Genomic DNA, 24,718 nt, shown 5'->3' with positions numbered 1-24,718 from the left:
TTTGCTACTAAAACAGTTTTATGCCGTGTTGGAGGACTGTCCCGAGTTACCCTGCCCGTCCCAAGTAGCCCCGGTTGACGGTACATTTCACAATAAGTAATTAGGTACCTAATGCAAAATACCTAGACATTGGAGTATGTTAATGAAGAAAATTTATGATTATGACTTTGTCAGTTTATTTAAACAATTGTTTTTCCATGGAATTTCTGAAGCCTCCTCATATTTAATATGTTGGTGATAGTGGCAAAACCCCTGTAAATGTAATTCATGCTGTTTAAGTTGGAACAAATTGGAGATGGACAATTTGGATGAAATTGTGCCAATTAATTTTACAGCCTATTCATGCTGAGAATGTACCTGGGAACAATTATAATGAATGATTGCTTAGCATGTGTGTAAAGAAAGTACCTATGTTATCATAGCTATTTATTTTATTTTCCAGATTTTTGATATATTGTCTATTCATGGTTGTTACATAGTACTATTCAAATAAAAAAAGTACCTATACAACTTGAAACTTGAACTTTCATTAATTCAGATAAAAAAATTCAACATTATTCATGGATAGAAAATCTCTCAATAACTTGCCTCTGTGTGTAAATCATGAAGACTCGGGAACAAGTTTGAAGAAGAAAAAAGAAAGGGAAAATCGTGAGTATCAAATTGAAAAATCTGTGGCAATTTATCTTTTTGGCTTTATTTCAAATAATACTGCTATCCATTTCCTACCCCATTCTTAAAAAAGTGTTTGTTTAGTTGATTAACCTTTAAATGCAAACATCAATAAACAGGTGGAAATTCTCTTCAAGAGAGAGCAGAGGACAGAACTGATCATTTTTAAACATACAACAGAAAAAATTCATTACAGTACCAGGAAATTCTAGTATATTATTGATGATGAAACTTGGTTTGAAAAAAAGTATTTACACAATCACAGTACCAGGAAACTCTATGTTATTGATGATGAAACATGGTTTGAAAAAAGTATTTACACAATCACAGTACCAGGAAACTCTATGTTATTGATGATGAAACATGGTTTGAAAAAAGTATTTACACAATCACAGTACCAGGAAACTCTATGTTATTGATGATGAAACATGATTTGAAAAAAAGTCTTAACACAATCTTTTTTTGCAGGTAATTCTGTCAACAGCGATGTTCTCCATGATTGGAGTCAAAGAGACTCGTGGGTCACCATATCTCTTATCACAAGTGGAGGACATGATGAAGCCAAAGCTAAAGTGGAGGTGTTGTCAAACCATGTGAGTCTCCAGAGCATTGATACTACATTGAATTTGATTGTGTACCATGAAATGTATTCATTTACTCCTGTGGTTTTGCCATATGTTCAAATTACTTGCTGTTTAGGGACATCCTTGTCTTTGTACTACAATCACATCAAATTTCTATCACCTGCCACCAGGGTTGAACAATGTTCATGTTGAATTTTTCAATATAAAGTAGCTTGTGAACTTTTCATTTGTATTAGGTACTCCTTTTGCCCATGCAAATTTTCATTTATGGTAATTTTTACACAATTGAAGCCCATATCATTTGTGTTCTTGTTTCGTAATTCTTTAAAGAATGGTCATTCCACCTCATTTTGTTACTTGAATACTTACAGTAGTACCGGTTTTGTTCAGATTGTATACTTAAATTTCTCAAATGTGCCTTGTGAAGTGCTTATTTGCATGATGATTTTTATGCTCTGTATAGCTATAATATATGTATTTATTCACTTTGCATTTATCTCACTGTAATGATGGAATCAAGCCAGTAAAGATGGATTTATGGATGAAATCTAACTCAACTGCTTTCTTCTGCCTTGCAGTATTCATGATCTTTTTAGCGCATTTTCTCATTTATGGAAAAAATGCACTATTGTGCTTGCCATGTCCGTCCGTCTGTCTGTCTGTCTGTCCGTCCGTCTGTCCATGACCTCAGGTTTTTGTCAACAAGAAAATGCGTTCTCTGTCACTCACTGCAGTGAGTACTGAGTTATATTTTTTGTACATATTTTCACAGGTCAGTATAACCCTTGCTGATGGAAGGAGATTTTCAACTAAACTTTATGCTGAAGTGGTGCCACAGGTGTACGAAAAACTCCAGAAAAGCAACAAATTTGTTGTGAAGCTTATGAAGCATGATCCACTTCTAAACTGGCCAACATTAATGGTACCTTTTTTGAAAAATACTTTCTCAACTAGACAAAAATTTTTGTTTTCAAAACAATGAAATACTTATTATATGCTTGTTAATCAATTTAATAAGAACTGAATAAATATTCATTGTAGTATATGCAGCAAATTGAGAAGGTATTTATAATACATTTAATTAGTTAATACACTTAGTTGATTTCATGTACCTACTGTTGTTAACAAATGATAGGTATGGCAACTGCATTGATATTTAAATATTTTTTTTTGCACAGCCAAGTGATATTGCTAGCAACAAGAACAGGAGCAACAATTGCATGAATCAGAATGTCAACAACAACAACAACACAATCAACAAGAGTCAGGCCAGAAGAGATGGAGGGGATGGAGTTCCTCTGCCTGAAGTAGTTTGTGACAAAACTGCAGACCCCAAAGAAAATATTGTTTTAATTAAAGATCAAAAAATTAAATTAGATTTTTATGAACCTAATGATGCCAATCAACTTACGCTTTTCATTTACATTAAAAAAATTGTCAAAGAGTCTGTGAAAGTCTCTTTCTCTGAGAGAAATGTGACCATCCGTTTCAGCACAAGGTAAGTTCTATTTAACATCCTGCATTGTAGTACTTGCATGATATTATTTTCGGATAATTTTTGGCTTTGAAAGTCATGTAAAAATTTTATATGTTCATATTGAATTTCAATGAGGAACAGAGTAGAGAGGAACTTGTCGAGGCAATGTTGCCTAATTATTTAGAATAGTTGAATGATGGTCTGTAATTTTCTCTCAATCTTTTTTTTTCATAGGTACTATGACTATTTTTTATATCTGCTTGAACAATATTTGTTATTTGCAGTAGTATTCTATAGTATTCTTTAATTGCATGAGTAATTCTACTAATTTTATTGATATTCATGCATTTCTCATGAATTCTTGTCTATTTTCCTGTTTAGTGACTCTCAATTCCTGGCGAGCGAGCCTGGCTCCAACAGCTCGACCGTGTTTGTTTACGAGTTGCCACTCCTGGGAGCCATCTTGCCGGACCAAGGATCCCATGTTGTTTCCAACACCAAAATGGAGATCAAAATGAAGAAAGCTAAGCCTGGACTCTGGCAAGCCGTGTCTCCTTGCAGTGCTGCACCTGCAAGTGAGGACCTATGCTGGTTTTCTAGCTAAGATAATTCATCTATGAAGGTTTTCTAGCTAAGATAATTTCATCTATGCTGGTTATAGCTAAGATAATTCATCTATGCTGGTTTTATAGCTAAGATAATTTCATCTATGCTGGTTATAGCTAAGATAATTCATCTATGCTGGTTTTCTAGCTAAGATAATTCATCTATGCTGGTTTTCTAGCTAAGATAATTCATCTATGCTGGTTTTCTAGCTAAGATAGTTCATCTATGCTGGTTTTCTAACAAGTATAGTTCAATAAATTCGTCATAACCTGTTTCTTCACCCGGCATTGCTTTTTCCTTGTCATAAAAGATAATGTTATACCTAATGTTATCAAACTGTCTTACTTTATATATTATTTTATTCATATGTAGTTTCAGTTGACCTGTTTAAACCCATACCGGTACATAACATAAAACCACCGTTTAGACCACGCACCATCTACCAATTTTAGGGAAACAAAAATATTTTATTGATAGCATAGAATAGAATTTTAATTTATGAAACGAGAAACAAAAGTTGTAGTCTTTGATATTATTTCCATCTCCTGTTTGGCTTCTGACTCCAACTATAAAGTATTATGGATACGATCTTGAAGAGCTCCAATATATACCGGTACTGAGCTTCAAACGTTGCCTAAACCTGCAAGCAGCTGTTCAAAATTTATATACTGAATTAAGCTAGTTCTATGAAGAATAAAGTGCTACATTTATCCATTGCAGTGAACGTTAAAGAGAAGACCATGGATGCTGTGAGTTCTCCTGCGCCTCCTCCTCCGCCTACCCCGCCCACTCCTGTCCAGCACAGAGTTGGTGTCACGTCAACCTTAACTGCTTCTCTTTGCTAATATACTTTCACAGTTTACTTCCCATGTTGGAAATACGATGCTATACTGAAGAAAGCAAATAATTATCAAGTCGGTTTTATGATAAGGGATTTTATCTATGAATTGCGAAAGATTTCATTGGCTTTGATATACTAGTCGGTTTGAAAAAAGTTATTTCACCTGCAAATTGCGCTAGATTTTATTGGCTTTGATATACCTACTAGTCGGTTTAAAAAAAGTGATTTCATCTGCTAATTGCGCTAGATTTTATTGGCTTTGATATACCTACTAGTCGGTTTAAAAAAAGTGATTTCATCTGCTAATTGCGCTAGATTTTATTGGCTTTGATATACCTACTAGTCGGTTTGAAAAAAAGTGATTTCATCTGCGAATTGCGCTAGATTTTATTGACTTTGATATAGGTACCTACTAGTCGGTTTGAAAAAAAGTGATTTCATCTGCTAATTGCGCTAGATTTTATTGGTTTTGATATACCTACTAGTCGGTTTAAATAAGTGATTTCATCTGCTAACTGCGCTAGATTTTATTGGCTATGATACTAATGACATATATCATTGCAGAAGCCAACATGCCAAGTGTTGCCATCTCCCAGCAATCGCATGGAGGACAAGTTTATGTTCAGCAGCAGCAGCAGTAGCAGTTCTGGCCTGTACAGCAGTGGGGCGCTGTCAACGTACGGCAGCAGCAGCGGCGCCCCAGGCTACATGGGGCTTGAGAACATCGGCAACACCTGCTTCATGAACAGCGTGCTGCAGACCCTGCTCAACACCAGGGAACTGCGACACTACTTCCTCTCGCCACGTAAATACATTCTAAAAAATATACCATAACTCAGTACTCACTGCAGTGAGTGACAGAGAGTGCATTTTCTCGTCGACGAAAACTTGAGGTCACGGATGTACGGACAGACAGACAGACGGACATGGCGAGCACAATAGTTCATTTTTTCCATGAATGAGAAAATGAGCTAATAATTTTCATAAAATGTTTTCATTAAGATTATGATGCTTAATAAGCTCATGTTGACGTTTTTATTGAAGCGCTTATGTGCACTCTAACGAATCTCTCTGCAGGTGATTGTGTGTTCTTCTTTTTCCACGCAATAGTATGACAGTTATTGAATACGTTTTTAAATTTTTCGGTTTACATATTCGTAATGACATTTTTTCATATAATGAATATTGGAGCTCAGACGGGGAACTTTCTCAAGTCGTGGTGTGGTGTCGGACCAGAGCATGGGAATGTTCAATGCAATGTGAGGATATTAGTATAGGGAGAACAGTATTGTTAATTCATTAAGTTGATTGATGACCATGAATTATTCTCTTCCTTAGCTATTTGATAGTTTCGGCACTCTCATTTCGGAAACTCTAACAATACTTTTGCAAAACCTCATTATCAACCATATTTTTCTTCAAGTTTTATTGTACTGTACGGTATATATGTACTCTGAATGATTATTTCCATGACAGAGAACTACTACCAGAAGGAGCTCAACAAGAGAAACCCACTGGGCCAGGGCGGCAAGTTGGCTGTTGCGTTCGCTGTGCTTATGAACGTCGCATGGAACCAAAACTGCAGGTCAGAAATGTTCAGATGTGTTTGCTAGCTTCAATGTCTGACTGTTGATTGTTTCTGAGTTGGCTGTAATTTTTTTTAGTTTTACCTAGGTGCGTATGACTATTTGAGTTTACTCCTACATGGTTTCAGTATTTCCTTTTCCTACAAATTTTTCTGTATTTTTTTTTTGTACTCGAGTATTTTAGCTTCCAGTGAGATTAAATAGTATTGAGGATGTTTCGAGTTAGTGTGATGTCGAATGGGTTTGCCTATTCTCTGCTGTTGCACATGTCACCCTTCACCTGAACTAATAAACCTTACCAAGATTTTTTTTATTTTAGTCCACCTCCAAGAATTATGAATAACTGGCGCCGTAAGCTAATTAGGACTATGTCCTAAATCTTTGAGGTGGACTGGCTTACGGTGCCAATGAGACCTAATTCTCTGCAGTGGACTGGCTTACTCTACCAATGAGACCTAATTCTCTAAGGTGGATTGGCTTACGCTGCCAATGAGACCTAATTCTCTAAGGTGGACTGGCTTACGCTGCCAATGAGACCTAATTCTCTAAGGTGGATTAGCTTACGCTGCCAATGAGACCTAATTCTCTAAGGTGGACTGGCTTACGCTGCCAATGAGACCTAATTCTCTGCATTGGACTGGCTTACTCTACCAATGAGACCTAATTCTCTAAGGTGGACTGGCTTACGCTGCCAATGAGACCTAATTCTCTGAGGTGGACTGGCTTACGGTGCCAGTGAGTCCTAATTGTCTAAGGTGGACTGGCTTACAGTGTCAATGAGTCCTCATTCAAAAGTTGCAGCTGCTGTATTGGCCGCTCTCTGTTTCACTGTTCATCTCCCCCTTTTTTTCTTTTTTTTTTTATCCTAATGTATCGTGTTTTAGAAGGTAAAAAGTTCCCCACGTCTAAAAAAAACTTTCAAAACTATTGCCCGGTAAACTTCATCAAAGCATTTTGTTGGCTGTTTTGGTTGGTATCTTGTGCTAAATTAATGTGAGGCGAGCTTCTCTGTGGTCACCTGATGATGGTGCTAATAATCTTCTGAAAGTCTGGTTTCTGTAATTGTTCCAAGTTATTCCAAGGAGGACTTATGGCAGGATTAGAGAAGTAGAAACAATCTTCATTGATTCACTATTGAATGAGGCGCAGTGCATTCGCAGGCGTTTACTACAGGTGCAACACGAAGGAGTCTGTGTCTGGGGAACGGTCTAGGTAGATAGGATGCTAAGAGCCACCGTGTCAGCTGAATTGCGATAGAATTGTGTACAGAGAAAGAGAGAATACAATGAGAATTGAGCATAAGCATATTAATGAAACCAATAATTCTAGAAAAAAGCCTCTGCATCGGGCTATTGCTTCACTATTGTGACGTCTATCACGATAAACTGATTAATGGTGGATTTATTATACTTAATAATAATAATTACGGGATATATATATTGGGTGTGCAGGTCGTTCGCACTCACGATAAACTGATTAATCGGTGGATTGCCATAACTATTTGATAATAATAATAAAAATAATAACTACGGGACGTTAATATCTGGTGTGCAGGTCGTTCGCGCCCACGAAGCTGAAGGCCGTCATGTCTCTTAAAGCCAACCAGTTCTCGGGCTTCGCTCAGCACGACGCCCAGGAGCTCATGGTCGAGATGCTCGACGGTCTGCATGAGGTGCGCAGTGCTTAGTAATTCAAACCTTGCATTGACTTCATTCATGTGCTGACAAAACACCATATTCGTGTCATCATATTACTGGTTGAGATGAAATAGCAGAAGACGGATTGAACCTGCGCCTTGGACATCCATCTTTGATTATTCATCAGGCATCAGTTGGTGATCCAAAAAATGAACCATGAGTTTCTGAATGAATTCTAGTTTTATTAGATGTTAGATTTTAGAAATTTTACTTTTTTTATTGTTTGTAGCTGTAAAGAATATTTGATCTTCCATTCTGTACAATAAATTGAATTTGGTCCAAGAAAAATTCTGACTAATTTCACTGTAATTTGTGCACACCACAAGGACCTGAACCGTGTGCGAGAGAAGCCCTACTGCGCGGAGCCTCCAGAGCTGGATGGCTGGAGCGACGTTGACGCGGCAGCCAAGTCTTGGCACCTACACAAGCTCCGCAACGACTCCGTCATCGACGACCTCTTCAAAGGGCAGTTCCGCTCAGCGCTCACCTGCCACGAGTGCGGCAAGATCTCCGTCAAGTTCGACGAGTTCTGCTGCCTCTCCGTGCCCATCCCCAAGGATCAGAAGGTAGCTTTATTATAAGATGTTTTCATTTCTAATTTTTCATTTAAAGAGAAGATCTCCGTCAAGTTCGACGAGTTCTGCTGCCTCTCCGTGCCTATCCCCAAGGATCAGAAGGTAGCTTTACTCTAAGATATTTTGTTACTTCAGTGCTCTATTCAACTTGGTTTTCCGGCATAATGATATTTCAACATCATTAACGACACCATATTTTATATTTTTCAATAGAATTCCTACTCAAATCGCTTCCTTCAGTACTCTATTCAACTTGGTTTTCCATCATACTGATATTTCAACATCGTTCACGACACAATGTTTCCTTGCGTTTACATTTTTCAAAAGATTACTCAATTCGCTTTTCATGTATTTGGCCTACGTTAATCAATGCGTAAAGATAATTTAAAAATAACCAATCGATTATTATCTAATGTGTTGCTGCATTTGAATTATTTTCTTTGATAAGATTTACTTTGAAGTTAGGTATGCAATTCTACTCTAATCCATTATTTGCATTCAAGTAACAATTTTGTAATGCATTTGTGTGTCTCAATCAAAATTTGTTGTTAACTTGCACCCACTGGCTTCTATAAATTTAAAATATTTCAACGTCATGAACCTGTTCCTTTCTTCAAACGATGTTTTAACACGCATTGACATTTATAACAGAATCGAGTGAGTGATGTGCATAATTGACCATTGAAGCTTTAAGTTGTTCAGTTTGCTCTAGACTCAAGAGGAAAGTTATTGGCCTAATGCAACTTCTAGTTTCATTCGGTTTCTCACGAACGTTTGGTTACTATATGCAGTACATCTTGCAAGTTATTGGCCTAATATTATTGAAAGTTAATGGCCTAATGTTATTGAAAGTAATTGGCCTAATGCAACTTCTATTTTCATTCGGTTTCTTGCGAACGTTTGGTCACTTGATGCAGTACATCTTACAACGACAGGAATAATATTATATTTTTTTTAATTATAACTCCTCCTGCTAGAAAAGACGAACGAGAAGATTGTTAATAAAAAGCATGCTCTGGTCTTCAATCAAACTTGCATAGAATATTATACTGTGAACATTGATAGGTGGTGGAAGTGACCTTCTTCTACAAACTCGCCCCTATTGGCCTAATGTTATTGAAAGTAATTGGCCTAATGCAACTTCTAGTTTCATTCGGTTTCTCACGAACGTTTGGTTAATAAATACAGTACATCTTACAACGACAGGAATATAATAATTGTACATTGATAGGTGGTGGAAGTGACGTTCTTCTACAAACTCGCCCTACAACGGCCCGTGAGACTGAGCGTGCGCATCAACGCTGACGCCGGCCTGGAGGACCTCAAGAGAGAAATTGGCCTAAAAGTGAAGGTTAATCCTCTGTGCATCGAAATCCTCGAGGTCTTCAAGCATCGAGTGCAGAAAATATTCGACAGAGGGTCTTCTATCGAGAGCATCGAGCATAACGATGTACTCCTAGCTTTCGAAGTACTGATCCCTGAGCAGGTAAGTGCTTTATAGGGGCTACCAAACCTCGTTGTTTAATAGGATCTTTGCACACTTATGAGAATATCTCTGATTGTTCCTTATTTGAACGCAACAGGTCGTTTTTGTTTATGTTTTGCTCATATATATGACTTTATTTTCTTTGCAGAAGGTAGGTAATGTCAACAGCTTGATTTATCGTTTTGCTCCATGATGAATGTCGAAAATGAGTCTGTGGGCTTTAAAGAAATATTAAACTTGCTGAAATAATTTGAATGGCTTTACTGGCTTCATGACTGGGCAATATTTTTCAATTGAGTACGTGTCGAGGGCGCATAAAAAAAATTAAGCGCAAAACTATGCAGGGTCTCCCCTTGCTAGCATTTCTTATGAATTATTTTCCATTTAATGAGACCTCAAAAATGTCATTTTGTTTCATTTTACATTCATGAGTATAGAATACTATTCAGACCAGGGATCTAGATCAGTAGCTGTTGCTCCTAAAGGCAGCAACATGCTGCCTTAGGTTCATAGGAAATACGCTTTAATCATTGGCTACGGTATATTCCTATAGTTAAAACTTGTAGAAAATATGAGGCAATGATGGTGTATTTTTTCAATTTTAGGCCACTTGGTGTAGATTGACCCCAAGGCAACAAATGGTGCTTTTAATTTTCTTATCGAAGGAATTTATGCCCTTATCTAGGCTGTAAAACTAGTAATCCTCATTCTTAACACCACCAGTTTTTAATAAGCTCAGGGTTTCGGCAAATAATTGTATTTATTTATGTCATATTATTGTCATGAGGAAGGTAGAGGAGCTCTAGCAATCAAGAGTTTGAATGACTTTTGGACAAAACTTCAAAGTCATGTAATGGATTTTTAAATAATATTTTTTACTTATAATTTTAATATTAACAAACTACTGTAATGACATAGCACTGTTATGTGTAATGGATTTTTAAACATAATAGTATTTTTTACATATAATTTAATTTAGGAACAAACTAATGTAATGACATAGCACTGTTATGTGTAATGGGTTCTAAATATGTTATTATTTTTTTACATATAATTAATTTAGTAACAAACTACTGTAATGACATAGCACTGTTATGTGTAATGGGTTCTAAATATGTTATTATTTTTTTACATATAATTTAATTTAGTAACAAACTAATGTAATAACACTGCACTGTGATGTGCAGGTGGGGGGCGAGGAGGTGGTGCAGCTGTGCGTGACGCAGCGTCTCAGCTCCCCGCCTCGTCCCGGCCGCTGTGCTTGTTGTGGCAGGTCAGCCGCCCTGCAACTAATGCACTGTGTTCTCATGCTTATATCTTCAAACTTGCCCCGTGGCATTTAAAATTGACATAATTGTTTGTCCGTTGTGGCAGGTCGGCCGCCCTGCAATTCGTACTTACACTGTTTTGAAATAGAATAGAAGTGTCGGCATTGAAGAAATAGGCCCATGGCCTGTTGCCAATTCCTGAACTTTTCGTGACTTGATTCACAAGGGATCCGGTCTTTGGAACCCGATCTTTCCATAGCTGACGATTGATTGAGATAGCTGCTGGACTTATTGCCTGGTCCGCAAGGTGCTAGGCATTTTAAGTCTGAACATGTTCTCATGCTAATGTCTTTGAACTTGCCTCGTGGCAATTGAAATTGGCATAATTATTTAATAACTGTTATTATTACAGCGATCCTTATTATTAGTTCCCTGTTTCTTGCTTTTCTGAGATTTAGTGACGTTCTGGTTAGTACGCGATCTGTTAAATTTCTGCTCCGGGCTCAGTTTTAACTTCACGTGTACATGTTTTGTGTGATATCCACTCCTGAATATCACGAGCTACGCTCGCTTGTCACACGATACTTTCAGCCAAACATTTCCTTGCTTTAACACAGTCTCATTGTTGCTCAAGTATGCTTCAGTTGAACAGTTATTAAAACTCGAATGGCATTAGAGACCAGGGTAGAATTTGTTTGTACGATGTTACTTAAATGAAAATAGGCAAGTGTTTTAGGATGAAATCTTTTGCTCTTCATGCATGGAATGTATGCATTATATTATAATTTCCATTTGTATGCATTGTCATTGTTTATTTTCAGAGCTGGAGACTCAGAGCTTCGCATCAGTCGGTGCCAGAAGTGCCTCACCGTCGGCTACTGCAGCAGGGAGTGCCAGAAGACGCATGCGCCGCAGCATTCGGTGCGTGCCAATGCATTTAGCATTTGTATCATTGATTATTAAATCAGCAGCATTATTAAATTATTAGAATTACCGGTAGTAAATCATAGGATTATTAAATCACTAGGATTATAAAATCATCAGGATTATAAAATAATTAGGATTATAAAATCATTAGAATTAGTAAATCACAAGGATTATTAAATCATTAGGATTATTGAATCATTAGGTTTATTAAATCATTAGGATTATATTAAATCACTAGGATTCTAAAATAATTAGAATTAGTAAATCACTAGGATTATTAAATCATTTGGATTATTAAATCATTAGGATTTGATAATTTGTAATTGTTGTCAACTCCGTTCAATTTATTGCCGTTATTTTTTTCATTGGAGCATTACTTTAGCGAATTATCATAGCTCATTTTAAAATGTTCTACATCGTGACACGATGCTCCGCCACGATCATTATTATTATTCGTACGAGATGCGCTCAGCAAAGCCGTGGTTGCACCACTCATGGTTGAACTATATAAGGTTGACCCACGAGAAGTTCCGTCTTTCAGTTCAGCTTTCTTGTTACGTCACTGAGATCGAGAAACGTAAACAAACCCGTCATTCCCATGACGGATTGGTTGACTGGTTTGATCGCATTTCGGTGATTGGTTAATGCCCGTGACGTCACTGAGATCAGTGACGTCACAGGCGAACAACGAGCTACATCCGCAAAAATGGGCTTCTGATGGGTCAACCTTATACTAGTTCAACCATGGCACCACTAACCTGGTCTACGTGTTTGTTGATTGTTGCCGGCAACATTTTGCCTATTATTCAAATGTTCGGTTAATGTATTCAACATTTTGCCTACACGAGCCTATTCAAAATTAACCGAGAGTGAATGTGCATGGATCATCTAGAAATGCTCTGATAATCCTATGTTGCTTCAAATACATCGTTAGGAACACTGGGATTCGTGCTCATACGAGGGGCTTCGAAAAGTTCGTGGAAAATGGACGTAACTGAAAATTCTATGATTGAAATGTTGCCAATGCACTTGAACGATCCTGTATCAATGTTTTACAACGTGTTTTCACATTAACCCTTAAATTAATGTTACAAACGCTGGGTGCTGTTTTAAAAGCAATAACCGTTCATGCAACATGACATCTGCCGAAATCAAGGTCTGGTCAAACATCAGATTCATGGTGAAGCTTGGGTAGAATCCAAATAACTGACTCTCTGGAGCAAGTTTATGGTGACAGGGCCACAAATAAATCAGTAATCTACAAATGTATTAGTCGTCCCAGAAGCGAAAGAACTGAGAGCATATATGACCTCAGCAGAAGCAGGCTACGCACGTAAGTTTGTGAGGAAAACGTCGATGTTGTTCGTGATCTCTTTGAAGAAGCTAGGCGAATAACCACCGAATCAGTAGCAGACACTCAACATCTCCGTGAATTGCGCACACACAATTCTGGTGGGCAGTTTTGTGACTGAGCAAGCCCTCTGCTCAGTGGATCCCAGGCTGTTGTGCCAAGATCAGCAGGAACCAAGAGCAGGTCTTTCTATGGAAAGTTGAAAAAGTGGGTAGAGAAGCCTGAATTTTTTCTTGAGCGGATTGTGAACGGAGATGAAACATGGCTCTACCAGTACATCACATGGCGCTCCCATGGCGACATCACATGGCGCTCCCTTCATATCTCACTAATGACTCGTTACCCCTGAGCAGAGCTCGTGTCGGTTCGTACACGAGTCAGTGGGCGCTCCCTTCATATCTCACTAATGACTCGTAACCCCTGAGCAGAGTTCGTGTCGGTTCGTACACGAGCCAGTGGGCGCTCCCTTCATATCTCACTAATGACTCGTTCACATCTCACTAATGACTCGTAACCCCTGAGCAGGGTTCGTGCCGGTTCGTACACGAGCCAGTGGGCGCTCCCTTCATATCTCACTAATGACTCGTTCATATCTCACTAATGACTCGTTCATATCTCACTAATGACTCGTTCATATCTCACTAATGACTCGTTCATATCTCACTAATGACTCGTTAACCCCTGAGCAGAGCTCGTGTCGGTTCGTACACGAGCCAGTGGGCGCGCCATTCATCATCTCGATGCCGAAGAGCCACGCGACGTACGCTAACCTGACGCGCGCCATGGAGAGCTACGCGCGTCACTCGGTCACCGTCTTCCAGCCGCCCGTCACCGCCATGCATGGCCCAGGCAACAGGTGCGACATGTATTAATAATGTTCCTGTGTGGATGCCTGTATATTTTTCTACTTGTATTAGTAATGTTTCTTTGTGGATGCCTGTATATTTTTCTACTTGTATTATTAATGTTTCTTTGTGGATGCCTGTATATTTTTCTACTTGTATTAATGTTTCTTTGTGGATGCCTGTATATTTTTCTACCTGTATTAATAATCTTTCTTTCCGGATGCCTGTATATTTTTCTACTTGTATTAATGTTTCTTTGTGGATGCCTGTATATTTTTCTACCTGTATTAATAATCTTTCTTTCCGGATGCCTGTATATTTTTCTACTTGTATTAATGTTTCTTTGTGGATGCCTGTATATTTTTCTACCTGTATTAATAATCTTTCTTTCCGGATGCCTGTATATTTTTCTACTTGTATTAATGTTTCTTTGTGGATGCCTGTATATTTTTCTACCTGTATTAATAATCTTTCTTTCCGGATGCCTGTATATTTTTCTACTTGTATTAATGTTTCTTTGTGGATGCCTGTATATTTTTCTACCTGTATTAATAATCTTTCTTTCCGGATGCCTGTATATTTTTCTACTTGTATTAATGTTTCTTTGTGGATGCCTGTATATTTTTCTACCTGTATTAATAATCTTTCTTTCCGGATGCCTGTATATTTTTCTACTTGTATTAATGTTTCTTTGTGGATGCCTGTATATTTTTCTACCTGTATTAATAATCTTTCTTTCCGGATGCCTGTATATTTTTCTACTTGTATTAATGTTTCTTTGTGGATGCCTGTATATTTTTCAACCAAAATCGCATCTAGAGGATTCGTAACGTGTGTTAATTCACGAATGTTGTGAATTAACAGTTTGTGTTAATTACACGAAGGGTTGCAAGGTTTTGAAGGGCACTAAACCCGTAGTCAATCTATTCATGGATATTCTCCTGGGCTATTCGTATCTAAAGTCTTAATAACGAGAGTACCACTCGAATTAGAGTAAAACTTAATTAACAGCTTGTGATGGTATTCGTACCCAAATATCAGGTGATTTGCTTAATAATAACACTGTTATTTCCGAACCTGAATAAATAGTTACGTTATTATTTCAACTACCCTGATATTTATTCATACGTAAATCGACGCTGAATAAATCAAAGGTTTTTTCGTGACTCGTATGATGTGACATTTAATTTACCCTCATATTTCGCCATTCTGTTGATTCTTATATATGTGGACGATCGATGTAATGTTAATGATAAGAACTACTGAACTTGCGGATGACTTCCAAGCAGAGCTGAGAATTGATGTTCTCGTTCTTCAGAGCCGGCGATAGTTGCGGGTGCCGCACAGATAATTGATTAAATGAATATCCCCATCTAACTCCATGTCTCGTGCATGGAATTTCATCAGTCACTATCTATTTACTGCCCCCCTTCTTTTGAATTTTTTGGAAATTAATGTCAAACTTACATTTTGGTCCCTGGAACTCCAACCAAGAAGTATTTCTCAAACTCTTTTCTTCGAAAATTTTTCTGAATCACCTTGTTTTTTGTATACTTGTGTTTTCATCTTACGACCAAAAGTGACGATTAGTAGTAGCCATGCTGACTAAAGGTAGCAGCAATTAAGTACCTAACAGCTATGCTGACCAAAAGTAGCAATTATTAGCAACTATTTAACATTTTTCTAACTAAAAGTAGCAATTAGTAGCAGATATGCTGACTAAAAGTAGCAATTAGTAGCAGCTATGGTGACTAAAAGTAGCAATTAGTAGCTATGCAGACTAAAAGTAGCAATCAGTAGCAGCTATTCTGACTAAAAGTAGCAACAATTAAGTAGCAGCAACATATTATTTACTGAGAGTACGTGCAGCAGGGGCGCTGTAGGAGGCGTGCAGCGCCAAGTCCCCGGCAGGAGGCAAGACTCCACGTCGAGCTACAGCAACTCCGACGACGAGATCACGGCCTTCGATGAAGTCATTGGTGGCGGCGCTAATGCGACTGAAAGCATGGATGTAAGTCCAGTCTTGTGGCTACATCTTGCGTCTTTATTGTAAACTCATGAACATGAAGATGTTGGCTATTAGGAATTGTGTGAATTGTGCACATAATTGTTCAAAACCAATAAAATCTTTGAAGTTATTTGGCAGAATATCTGAAAAAGAACTTGTTCAATACTGATCGTCGTTATTGTATCTTTCGAAAATTCATTGCCATTAGGTAAACATCCTAATGAGTTGATCGGCAAACATTGAATATGAAGTCATTTTGGTAGCATCACACTCAAGCGATACTATTTGCGCTCCACTTATCACCATGCTTTTTCTATCCAATTAGAGTAGTCAACATTCCGTGTTTCATTATGTTAATTAACGTTCAGTGAGTCGTTATACAACTGCACCTTCGTCTTATTATATCTAGGATTTTTTCTATCGCTTTGGTGTTCAACCTACTAGGAAGCATGCTCATCATGTATAATCCATCAGTTCTGGCGGATCATTTCCGCATCTTTTTATCCACTTCTATTGAATTTATTATTGTTATTATTATATATGGTTTTGGTGCGGCCTAGTTTTATTTCGCAACACCTTTTTCACTACATTTATTTCGTGTATTTCGTCATTAATGACGTGAAGGTTGAGATGGAGACGGCAGGATCGTGTGACGAGGAAGAAATTTTCGACCAGACCGGCGACGACGTGTTTGACGTGGGCGCCCAGGCGGCGAGCTGCCCTACCAAGCAACCCAGCAGCGCAGGGTGAGCGCCACTGGCAGGCCTCCACAGTGTCCTTTTAATAGCACAAGAATTGCGTATGCGTATGAATTATTTGGTATAATTTTATTAGTTTTGTCACTGCTCTTCGTGGCGTAATTTCATTAGTTTTGTCACTGTTTCTCGTGGCGTGTTCTTTTGTTGCGAAACGAGTTAAATAAAATTGTTGGTTAATGAAAACATGTAGCGACAATAGTGGCCCAATACTGGATATAGTACGACTATGTATTCGTGCAGCGTGTGCGCGGTGCCGCCACAGGTGGAGCGGCCGAGCGCGTCCCAGCAGCTGTTCACCGTCGTGCCCGTCAGCTCGCGGGGCCAGTCTCTGCAGCACCGCGGCCCCCTCGTCGACCTTGGTGAGGCCCCACATTTAAATTAAAATACTGCTCAAAATCTCAATAAGTATTCTATATACCGTATAGAATACTTAATGGTATATAAAATTATATACTACCCGGACCTCACCGAGTCGACCTTGGTGAGGCTCCGGACCTAATTCAAACTACTGCTCACAATCTCATTAAGTATTCAATTTATTATAGTATACGATTTAAATAAGATTCAGATTCCTAGTCGTTCATGGTCTCTGATCCTCAGGCGATGAACCTTTGGACCTGGACAACACCTTCTACTTGGCCATGGACTGGAAAACTGCTGCGTCCAACACAAACGACGTCGTGTGCCTCATCAACAACAAGGATGTATGTTCGCGGTCTTGTAGTTTGTTGCAAGGCATTTGCTGTAATCAAACTCAATTACACCGCATTACCAGTTCTAGCTTCTATTTTATCCTCTTATATCCCTTTAAAAATTTGAACCACAGCAAGACTGTACTGTCGTGCAGATTGACTGCGAGGACATGGAGCCCAGTGCCTCGTACGTGGGCCCTTACGGTCGCGGTGGCCGCCAGAGCACGACGCTGCAAGCCTGCATGGACCTCTTCACGCAGCCCGAGAACCTGTCCGAGGGCGACTCCTGGCGCTGTCCTAGGTACGGTGCTAGTGATTACTACATCGCAGCGTGAGGGACTCCTGGCGCTGTCCTAGGTATGGTGCTAGTGATTACTACATCGCAGCGCAAGACTACCTCTACCTACCGGTAGGATGGTGCTGAGAACCACGATGCGTGTTGAGTTGTGCCAGCTCGCATAACTCTAGCTGCCACTGCCTCTCGCTCTGATGGTGTCTTAACAGTCCTGCAGATTCGCCTATAGACTATTTCGTTGCTACATAAATTTTGGCATGCTTTCTTTCAACGTTCCATTTTCGTTATAACTTCGTTATATCCGTTCAAACCGAAATTTTGATAAAGTTCATAATGAATAAAGAAAGTTCATAATGAATGGTGCCTAAAATTTACATATTTCCAAGTAAGGTTGCACTACAATTGTTAGATATTTATCAGACACCTAGGCATACCTGTGAAATGACTGTGAGGCCTTTATACCAACACATTTAATTACATTTTTAAAGAAGATTGTTAATGCCATTATACTACTGGAAAACTTCACTCTAACTTACGTCGAAATGAATAAGGGTTTTGCTGGTATAAGAGATTTTATTCTGCTGATGATGTCACGTTGCTTTTTACACCGCTTTGTAGAAAACTAACGTTCGGCTGACAGAACTAAGTAACGTAAGTTCTGAGGGGTGTGCGCTGAATGCTTTGGTATTCATTCTCAGAGTTATTGAGAGAATCATTAAGGTTTTTTTGTAAACTGTTTTAAATGACTAAATCATACACTTAGTCATTGGTCAGTAGAGACATGTTGACGAAAGATACGTTTTAGATGCTTTGAAAAAGATACTTTAGTTGGTAGAAGATATTAATCCTAATATGAGGGATTTGGATTAAATTTTCAATTATAGATGAACTCATTATTGCAGATGCAAGAAGCCGGTGGAAGCTACAAAGCAAATGAGCCTGTGGAAGCTGCCACCTGTTCTCATTGTGCAGCTCAAGAGATTTTCCTTCAAATATGTTCTCTACAGCGACAAGATCGACAAGTTTGTCAAGTACCCCGTCAAGTGAGTGCACGCATCGTCGAAAGATAGAAGACCGAGATAGGCTGTGAGATATGCAAAGATTTGCAGATATGCAAAGATATGCAGAGATATGCAAAGATATGCAGAGATAGGCCGAGATGGACTGAGATCTTTGTACACGGGATCCCGTGGTCTTTGTACACGGGATCCTAATAACATCATTTTTTAGTATGCGTGTCATGCCGCCGCGAGAACAATCATTGACGGTGAAAACATCCACGAGCTTTAGGGGTGTTAAAAGATGCTTAAAAACATATTTATTTCCCTACCAATTAATTGTTGGCAATAAGTATTTTTTCACGATTGTGGTCACGGTTAAGAGTTCAAAAATTTCCGGAATTTTAGTGGCTAAATTTATCCAAGTGATCGATAATTAATTGATCGATTTTTCACTCGATGAAATTTTCATGCAGTGTCATGCATTTTTTCACTGTTTACTAAAAAATTCTCTCTGCATCTAAATCCAATAGATATTTTGTCCGGCAACAAATTCTTTGAGATGAAAATTATTTGATTCTTTACCATAAGCTTTCTTTGCCCTGTTCTAAAGTTCTCCGATATTATGATAATTTTATATTTTATTATATTATTATTATTATTATTATTATATTTTTATTATTATTATTTTTTATAATTATTCTTCATGGTAATTTGTTAATAAATTTGATTGGCAATTTCGGATACATTTGACATTTCCGACTATTAATTAGTTATCCATCTCCTACTGACAAGAGATAACGATATCTGCAGCACAAGTAATTGCTGCCACTGAAGTAACTTCCTTGTGCGGCTCTCGTGTTATTGCCACCAATTGTTCGCTAACAACTGACGTTGACAGCGGCCTGGATGTGGGTGCTCACATCGCGCCTGGTGGAGGTGACGGCGGGAGTTCTCTGTACGACCTGTACGGCGTGGTGAACCACATGGGGCGGCTGCTGGGTGGCCACTACACGGCGTACGTGCGCACGCTGCGCGAGAACAGCAGCGACGCTGAAATAGGTGCGGCGTATTCATATGTATCATCCTACGTGTAGTCAATCGCAATATTAAAAAACACACTTAAGGAGTACAATTGTTTATACTTGATCTTGAGTAATTTTTGTACTGTAGCTATCACGAACAAATGATCGAATTCAGTAAAAACAAGACCAACATTTTGCATGTTGCCTTACTCTAATTCTAATGTAGTTCACTCAAACCCCCCCTGTGGATTTCTGTGCTCTGAAATTGCTCTCTTCTCCGTCGTTTCTAACTCTAATCTCACCTCCTGTTGGTGTTAAAGTTTTAAGATGCCTTTTCACACTAAATATTCGTAGATTTAATAATTTCATCTTGTCTCTACAATTATATTCGTGTTCTTATACTAATAATGATCATTTGTCTACGTAGACTGGCGTCTGTGTGACGACTCCCGAGTGGTGGACGTGTCAGAAGATCGTGTCGTGAACGACCAGGCCTACCTGTTGGTCTATCGACGGCGCGACACTCCGTTCATTCTGCCCTCCCTGACTCAAGACCCCACCATCGAGATGTCTACGGACGTCATCTCGCCCATGGACAGTAATGTCTTGTCAAACAGCAACACCATCCCCAACGGGAACATCATCAGCTCGAGCAACATCATTAGTAATGCTGCGATGCCACCAGCCAACACCTCTTCAAACTTCGACGCCTTGCTCACTACCGTAGTGTCGCGCCCTCAGTCCAGCGTTGTGCATGTACAAGCTGCACCAATGGGAAGCACGTCAGTCACCGTGTCCCCTATGACTGCAAGCAGTTATGGTGCTGCAGGTGCTGACATGCCGCACTCAAATTTACACAACATGCGAATATCCAGGGAAAATATTGACAGCACTCAAATTGCTCAGCACTTCACTATGATCAACACAGGCGATAATGCTGATCGTACCTTCACTCCTGCGTCTCCATCTTCGCCGCTTCACTGCAGCAACGCCACGTCAACCATCAACACAAACGATGCCGTGTGTGGAAACCTTGTCTCCACCATCAGTATTGATGACGAAATGCAATCGACTTACGTGCCTGCGACTCCCGGACATTTCTTACCTACTGTTCTCGACTCTCGAACACCTGTAGGACAGGTGCCGGAATCCACTTTTTCTGCTTCGCCGTTCACTTCAGCTACTCGCCCCATGTTCATTGCCGGTCTTAATTCTGAGAACAGAAACATTGGCAACAACTTTTATGAACCTGTCGCTTACACTGTGGACTCAGAAATCGGACTTGGACGCGGATCTGGCACTGTGGAAAGCACTCCTTCGGATTGCGGTGTAATTCTTGACGAAGTAACTCCCATGTCCGTGTCGTCAGCCTCGCAACCATCGCTCTCTAGCACTGAAGAAGAGTCCATTAGCACCGCACAGGAAGAACTCGATTGATGAGAATTCTTGCGCCTTGGAATCGGATTTTTTCCCCCGTTCAAAATGGGCATTGGGGGTTCGGTCTCTCGGCTTTTTTTCTATGTCACTTATTCTTATTTTCTTTTGGCATAAGAGATGAGCTTTTCAAGGCCTGTGACTAGTACAGGCATGCATGAACACAGGAGATCTCCGCTACTTTATTTATTGAATTCTGTCTTTATATCAAGGACACAGCTAGGCACGTTGTCTATTTTCCCAATACCCGCTATGGTAAATTTGACACTTTTTTTGTGCCCACAGGATAATAACTTTATATTACTAAGTTCATCAGACGAATATAATAACTTTATATCTACTAAGTTTATCAGACGAAAACTCGTATCGTTTGAAGTATACCGGTATATCAATAGACCACAGTAGATCCACCCAAAACAAAGTTTTCGTTTATAATTTAGAACAAGCTGTTGCTCGCAGTTTAGTTGTTGGCTTGTATTCATACCTGGCTGATCAGCATTATTTAACGTGAATCATTATTACCTGCCTCAGCTTTTGCAGAGTACTATTAACGGCAGCATGCGAAGTGGCTTCGAACTCGAGAAATTTTTACAACTCTTTTTATTTGCAGTGAAAAATTGAGTCAAGACATTGAATAATGAGCGATTTCAACATTAAAATATCTACGTCAGTGGTAGAGAAAAAGTCGAGATGTTAGAAAATTGGTAATGCGGGTTACTAGCGCCCCCGGAAAGACTATTTTTGGTTGACACTTTCATTCTATTCGCATCAATATTCATCAGTTTGGCAGGCAACTGATGTCCTCCAAAGCGTTGTTGGTAATGTTTGTGCTGGCTTAATCATTAAAATAGCCCAATATCTTTCCACATTTATCTATACGTCGGTCAGCTATCTCTTTGATTCACTTGATCTCCATCTTGTTATTTTCTTCTTTAGCTCTTCGTGTGTGGTTCAATAGCGGTACATATATTCACCCATGTATAGCCTGTACATTATCTGTGTATATGCTGTCAGGCTTCAGCTAGGATCCTTCTACTCGCGCTGTAAAGGATCCTTCTACTTGTACTGTAAAGGATCCTTCTACTTGTACTGTAAAGGATCCTTCCACTTGTACTGTAAAGGATCCTTCTACTTGTACTGTAAAGGGTCCTTCTACTTGTACACTGTAAAGGATCCTTCTACTCGTGCTGCAAAGGATCCTTCTACTCGTGCTGCGAAGGATCCTTCTACTCGTGCTGTAAAGGATCCTTCTACTTGTGCTACAAAGGATCCTTCTACTCGTGCTGTAAAGGATCCTTCTACTTGTACTGTAAAAGATCCTTCTACTCGCGCTGTAAAGGATCCTTCTACACGTGCTGTAAAGGATCCTTCTACTTGTACTGTAAAAAGCGGTGTACTTACTAAGTTGTCTGTTAATTTCTCCCTTAGGCTAAAGAATATTTATTAGCTTGGCTGTAGTAACGGTGTCGCAGCTCTACTCTATGAAACATAATTAAGTTGACATGCATCATTGTGTGCAAGGCTTGATCATTGGAAGTTTTTCGCCTTTCGCAGAGTAACTCTTTCAGAAAGAGATTTCTCCGATTGGTCCTAAGGCTAATGTCTAATTTTTGTGGTGGTTAAAAATTTCAAATTTTATACAGCGTTAGTTGAGGAAAGAGGCATGCATTCGTGTGGGAATTATGCGTTTTTTTCACATTGCCTAGTACCAAATTTGAGGGAGGGCCTATACCATCAGATTATAGAGTGGAAAAAGTGAAAGGCTATTGCTCGGATTTGGAACTTTGTCTTGCCTGAACTTTATCTACGTCGAACATAAAATGGATTATGCCCCAGCTCTAATTTTTAATGTGAAATATTTTAGGAAGGAGGATTCAATAAAAATGTACACCTTGCTTTTGATTTGTAACTTTTTTTATATTTGCGGTATAAAATCCAAGTTTTATCAATTACAACATGTGAAGGGAGTCAAACATTTCCGACTTCGAATGACATAAGTTTAAAGAATTGAAAAATTTCGTTAGTTTTTCTATTATATTCATTGATTTTTGTTAATCATGAAACAAAAATGCATGTCTAAAGGATGGGTTGTACACTGCTGACCTTAAATAGTATTTCTATCGCTTTTATTTGGTATCTGAGTAGCTTGTAGTTCCATCTCCCCACACCTCGAGTACAAAGAGCCGCCTGGCTACAACAGCCTTCTGGCCCTGTCCTGCATGCGCCGTCGAAGAGACCCGAGTTTTGCTCGCGAGTCTCTTGCGTGTCACTGCAGTCGTGCGCAAACGGAAAGAAATTTCACGTTGTTTGACACTCTTAACCTCAACGGCGGAAAGTATATAGTGTGTACAGCTTGAGTATTTTATAGAAACTGATGTTCACAAAAAGAGCATTCATGTTAAAACCTGTTATTCATTCGACGTCTTGCTAGAGATGCGACTTCGAATTTGATTATAGTAGCTGTGTTGTAGTTGAATTCACTCCTCACTTTTTACTTTTTGCACCCTGGGTTTTCACCTTTGTTCACAGCTGAGTTTGGTTCTGAAAATTTTGTATTTGATAATAAGTTGCTGTGCGTCAGTGTCCAAGCAAGCGGTATTTAATGATTCTGAATAAATCAGTGTAGCAGCGAATTGAAATGCACCGCTTTCATTTTCCTTTGTGTTCAAAATTGGTCTATGTTGTCACCCAGTAGACATATCTGCCCTAATCCTGTTTCTAATCGTCATTATTATTCTCTATCGACGATCTGTCGGGACACAATGAATGAGAGATTCGTTCAAGAGCGCGTTAATTGTCGACGTTCCTCTCACGTACCTTGAATTCAATTATTACTTTCGATTTATTCCTGCTGTATTATCAGTATTACTTGCTGAAATGTAAAGTGTCCCCCACCAACGGCAAAGAAATCAAGCCAATCATTCACAACTGAAACATTGAGAACGTTGAGATCGATAACGATACATTATAAAAATTTTTAATCACAAAATAGCTAACATTCCGAAGTACTTTAGGTGAAGTTAAACTTCGTGTTTGGTACATGTTGCGTAGAGTTATGGGTACAATGTGCCACAATGCGCTATGGTTATAATGCGCAACTGGTAAATTGCGCTACAATACGCCGTGAGAACAATGCGGGTAAAATGTGCTACAATGCGCTACAACCACAAGTTAATCAAAAACTTGAAAGAAAAACAGACGACAAGTAAACTTATCTTATCTTTATCATATACATTTTGGAGACCCAACTCTATCGTCTGATCGAACAACTTCAAGGCATCGGGCTTGCTCAAGTTCTCTGTAACTTTAACTTTCAAGAAGAGTGCATGCATTGCATTTGAATGACTATAAATTTATCGTTACCAAATTTGAAAAAGAAATTTTATTATCTAATCCTCATTTTGATATAAGATTTTTATTTAAATCTTAAAAATTTTTTTGTAATTTTATATATTGTCCGTGAAATTCTCAATTTCAAGGCCGACCGTTCGTTTTTGATAAAGTTCACGAAATTTTACATTTGTTAAATTGTGATGAGTCACAAGGAGGCACGCATCAAGTAATTATGATGTAATTATCTTTAATCGGTTGTG

The 24,718-nt window shown here is 38.8% G+C and overlaps 1 protein-coding gene across 1 annotated transcript; it reads left to right on the top strand.

Annotated features, from left to right (window-relative positions):
* Positions 1-440: 440 nt before the first annotated feature.
* Positions 441-23,764, top strand: LOC108667824 (ubiquitin carboxyl-terminal hydrolase 19). The gene is made up of 22 exons (XM_018154893.1): positions 441-651; positions 1,141-1,265; positions 2,029-2,178; positions 2,435-2,754; positions 3,115-3,308; positions 4,060-4,145; positions 4,745-4,985; positions 5,657-5,765; positions 7,321-7,438; positions 7,790-8,029; positions 9,270-9,524; positions 10,712-10,797; positions 11,614-11,713; positions 13,760-13,926; positions 15,785-15,926; positions 16,548-16,669; positions 16,922-17,040; positions 17,282-17,385; positions 17,529-17,674; positions 18,571-18,711; positions 19,568-19,728; positions 20,119-23,764. The coding sequence occupies exons 1-22, from the start codon at positions 561-563 to the stop codon at positions 21,126-21,128; spliced, it is 4,227 nt and encodes a 1,408-aa protein (XP_018010382.1). The 5' UTR covers positions 441-560; the 3' UTR covers positions 21,129-23,764.
* Positions 23,765-24,718: the final 954 nt, after the last annotated feature.

The sequence above is a fragment of the Hyalella azteca genome, unplaced genomic scaffold (genome assembly GCF_000764305.2).
Source record: "Hyalella azteca isolate HAZT.00-mixed unplaced genomic scaffold, Hazt_2.0.2 contig8321, whole genome shotgun sequence".
NCBI lineage: Eukaryota > Metazoa > Arthropoda > Malacostraca > Amphipoda > Hyalellidae > Hyalella > Hyalella azteca.
This window is presented reverse-complemented; position numbering and strand designations above follow the sequence as displayed.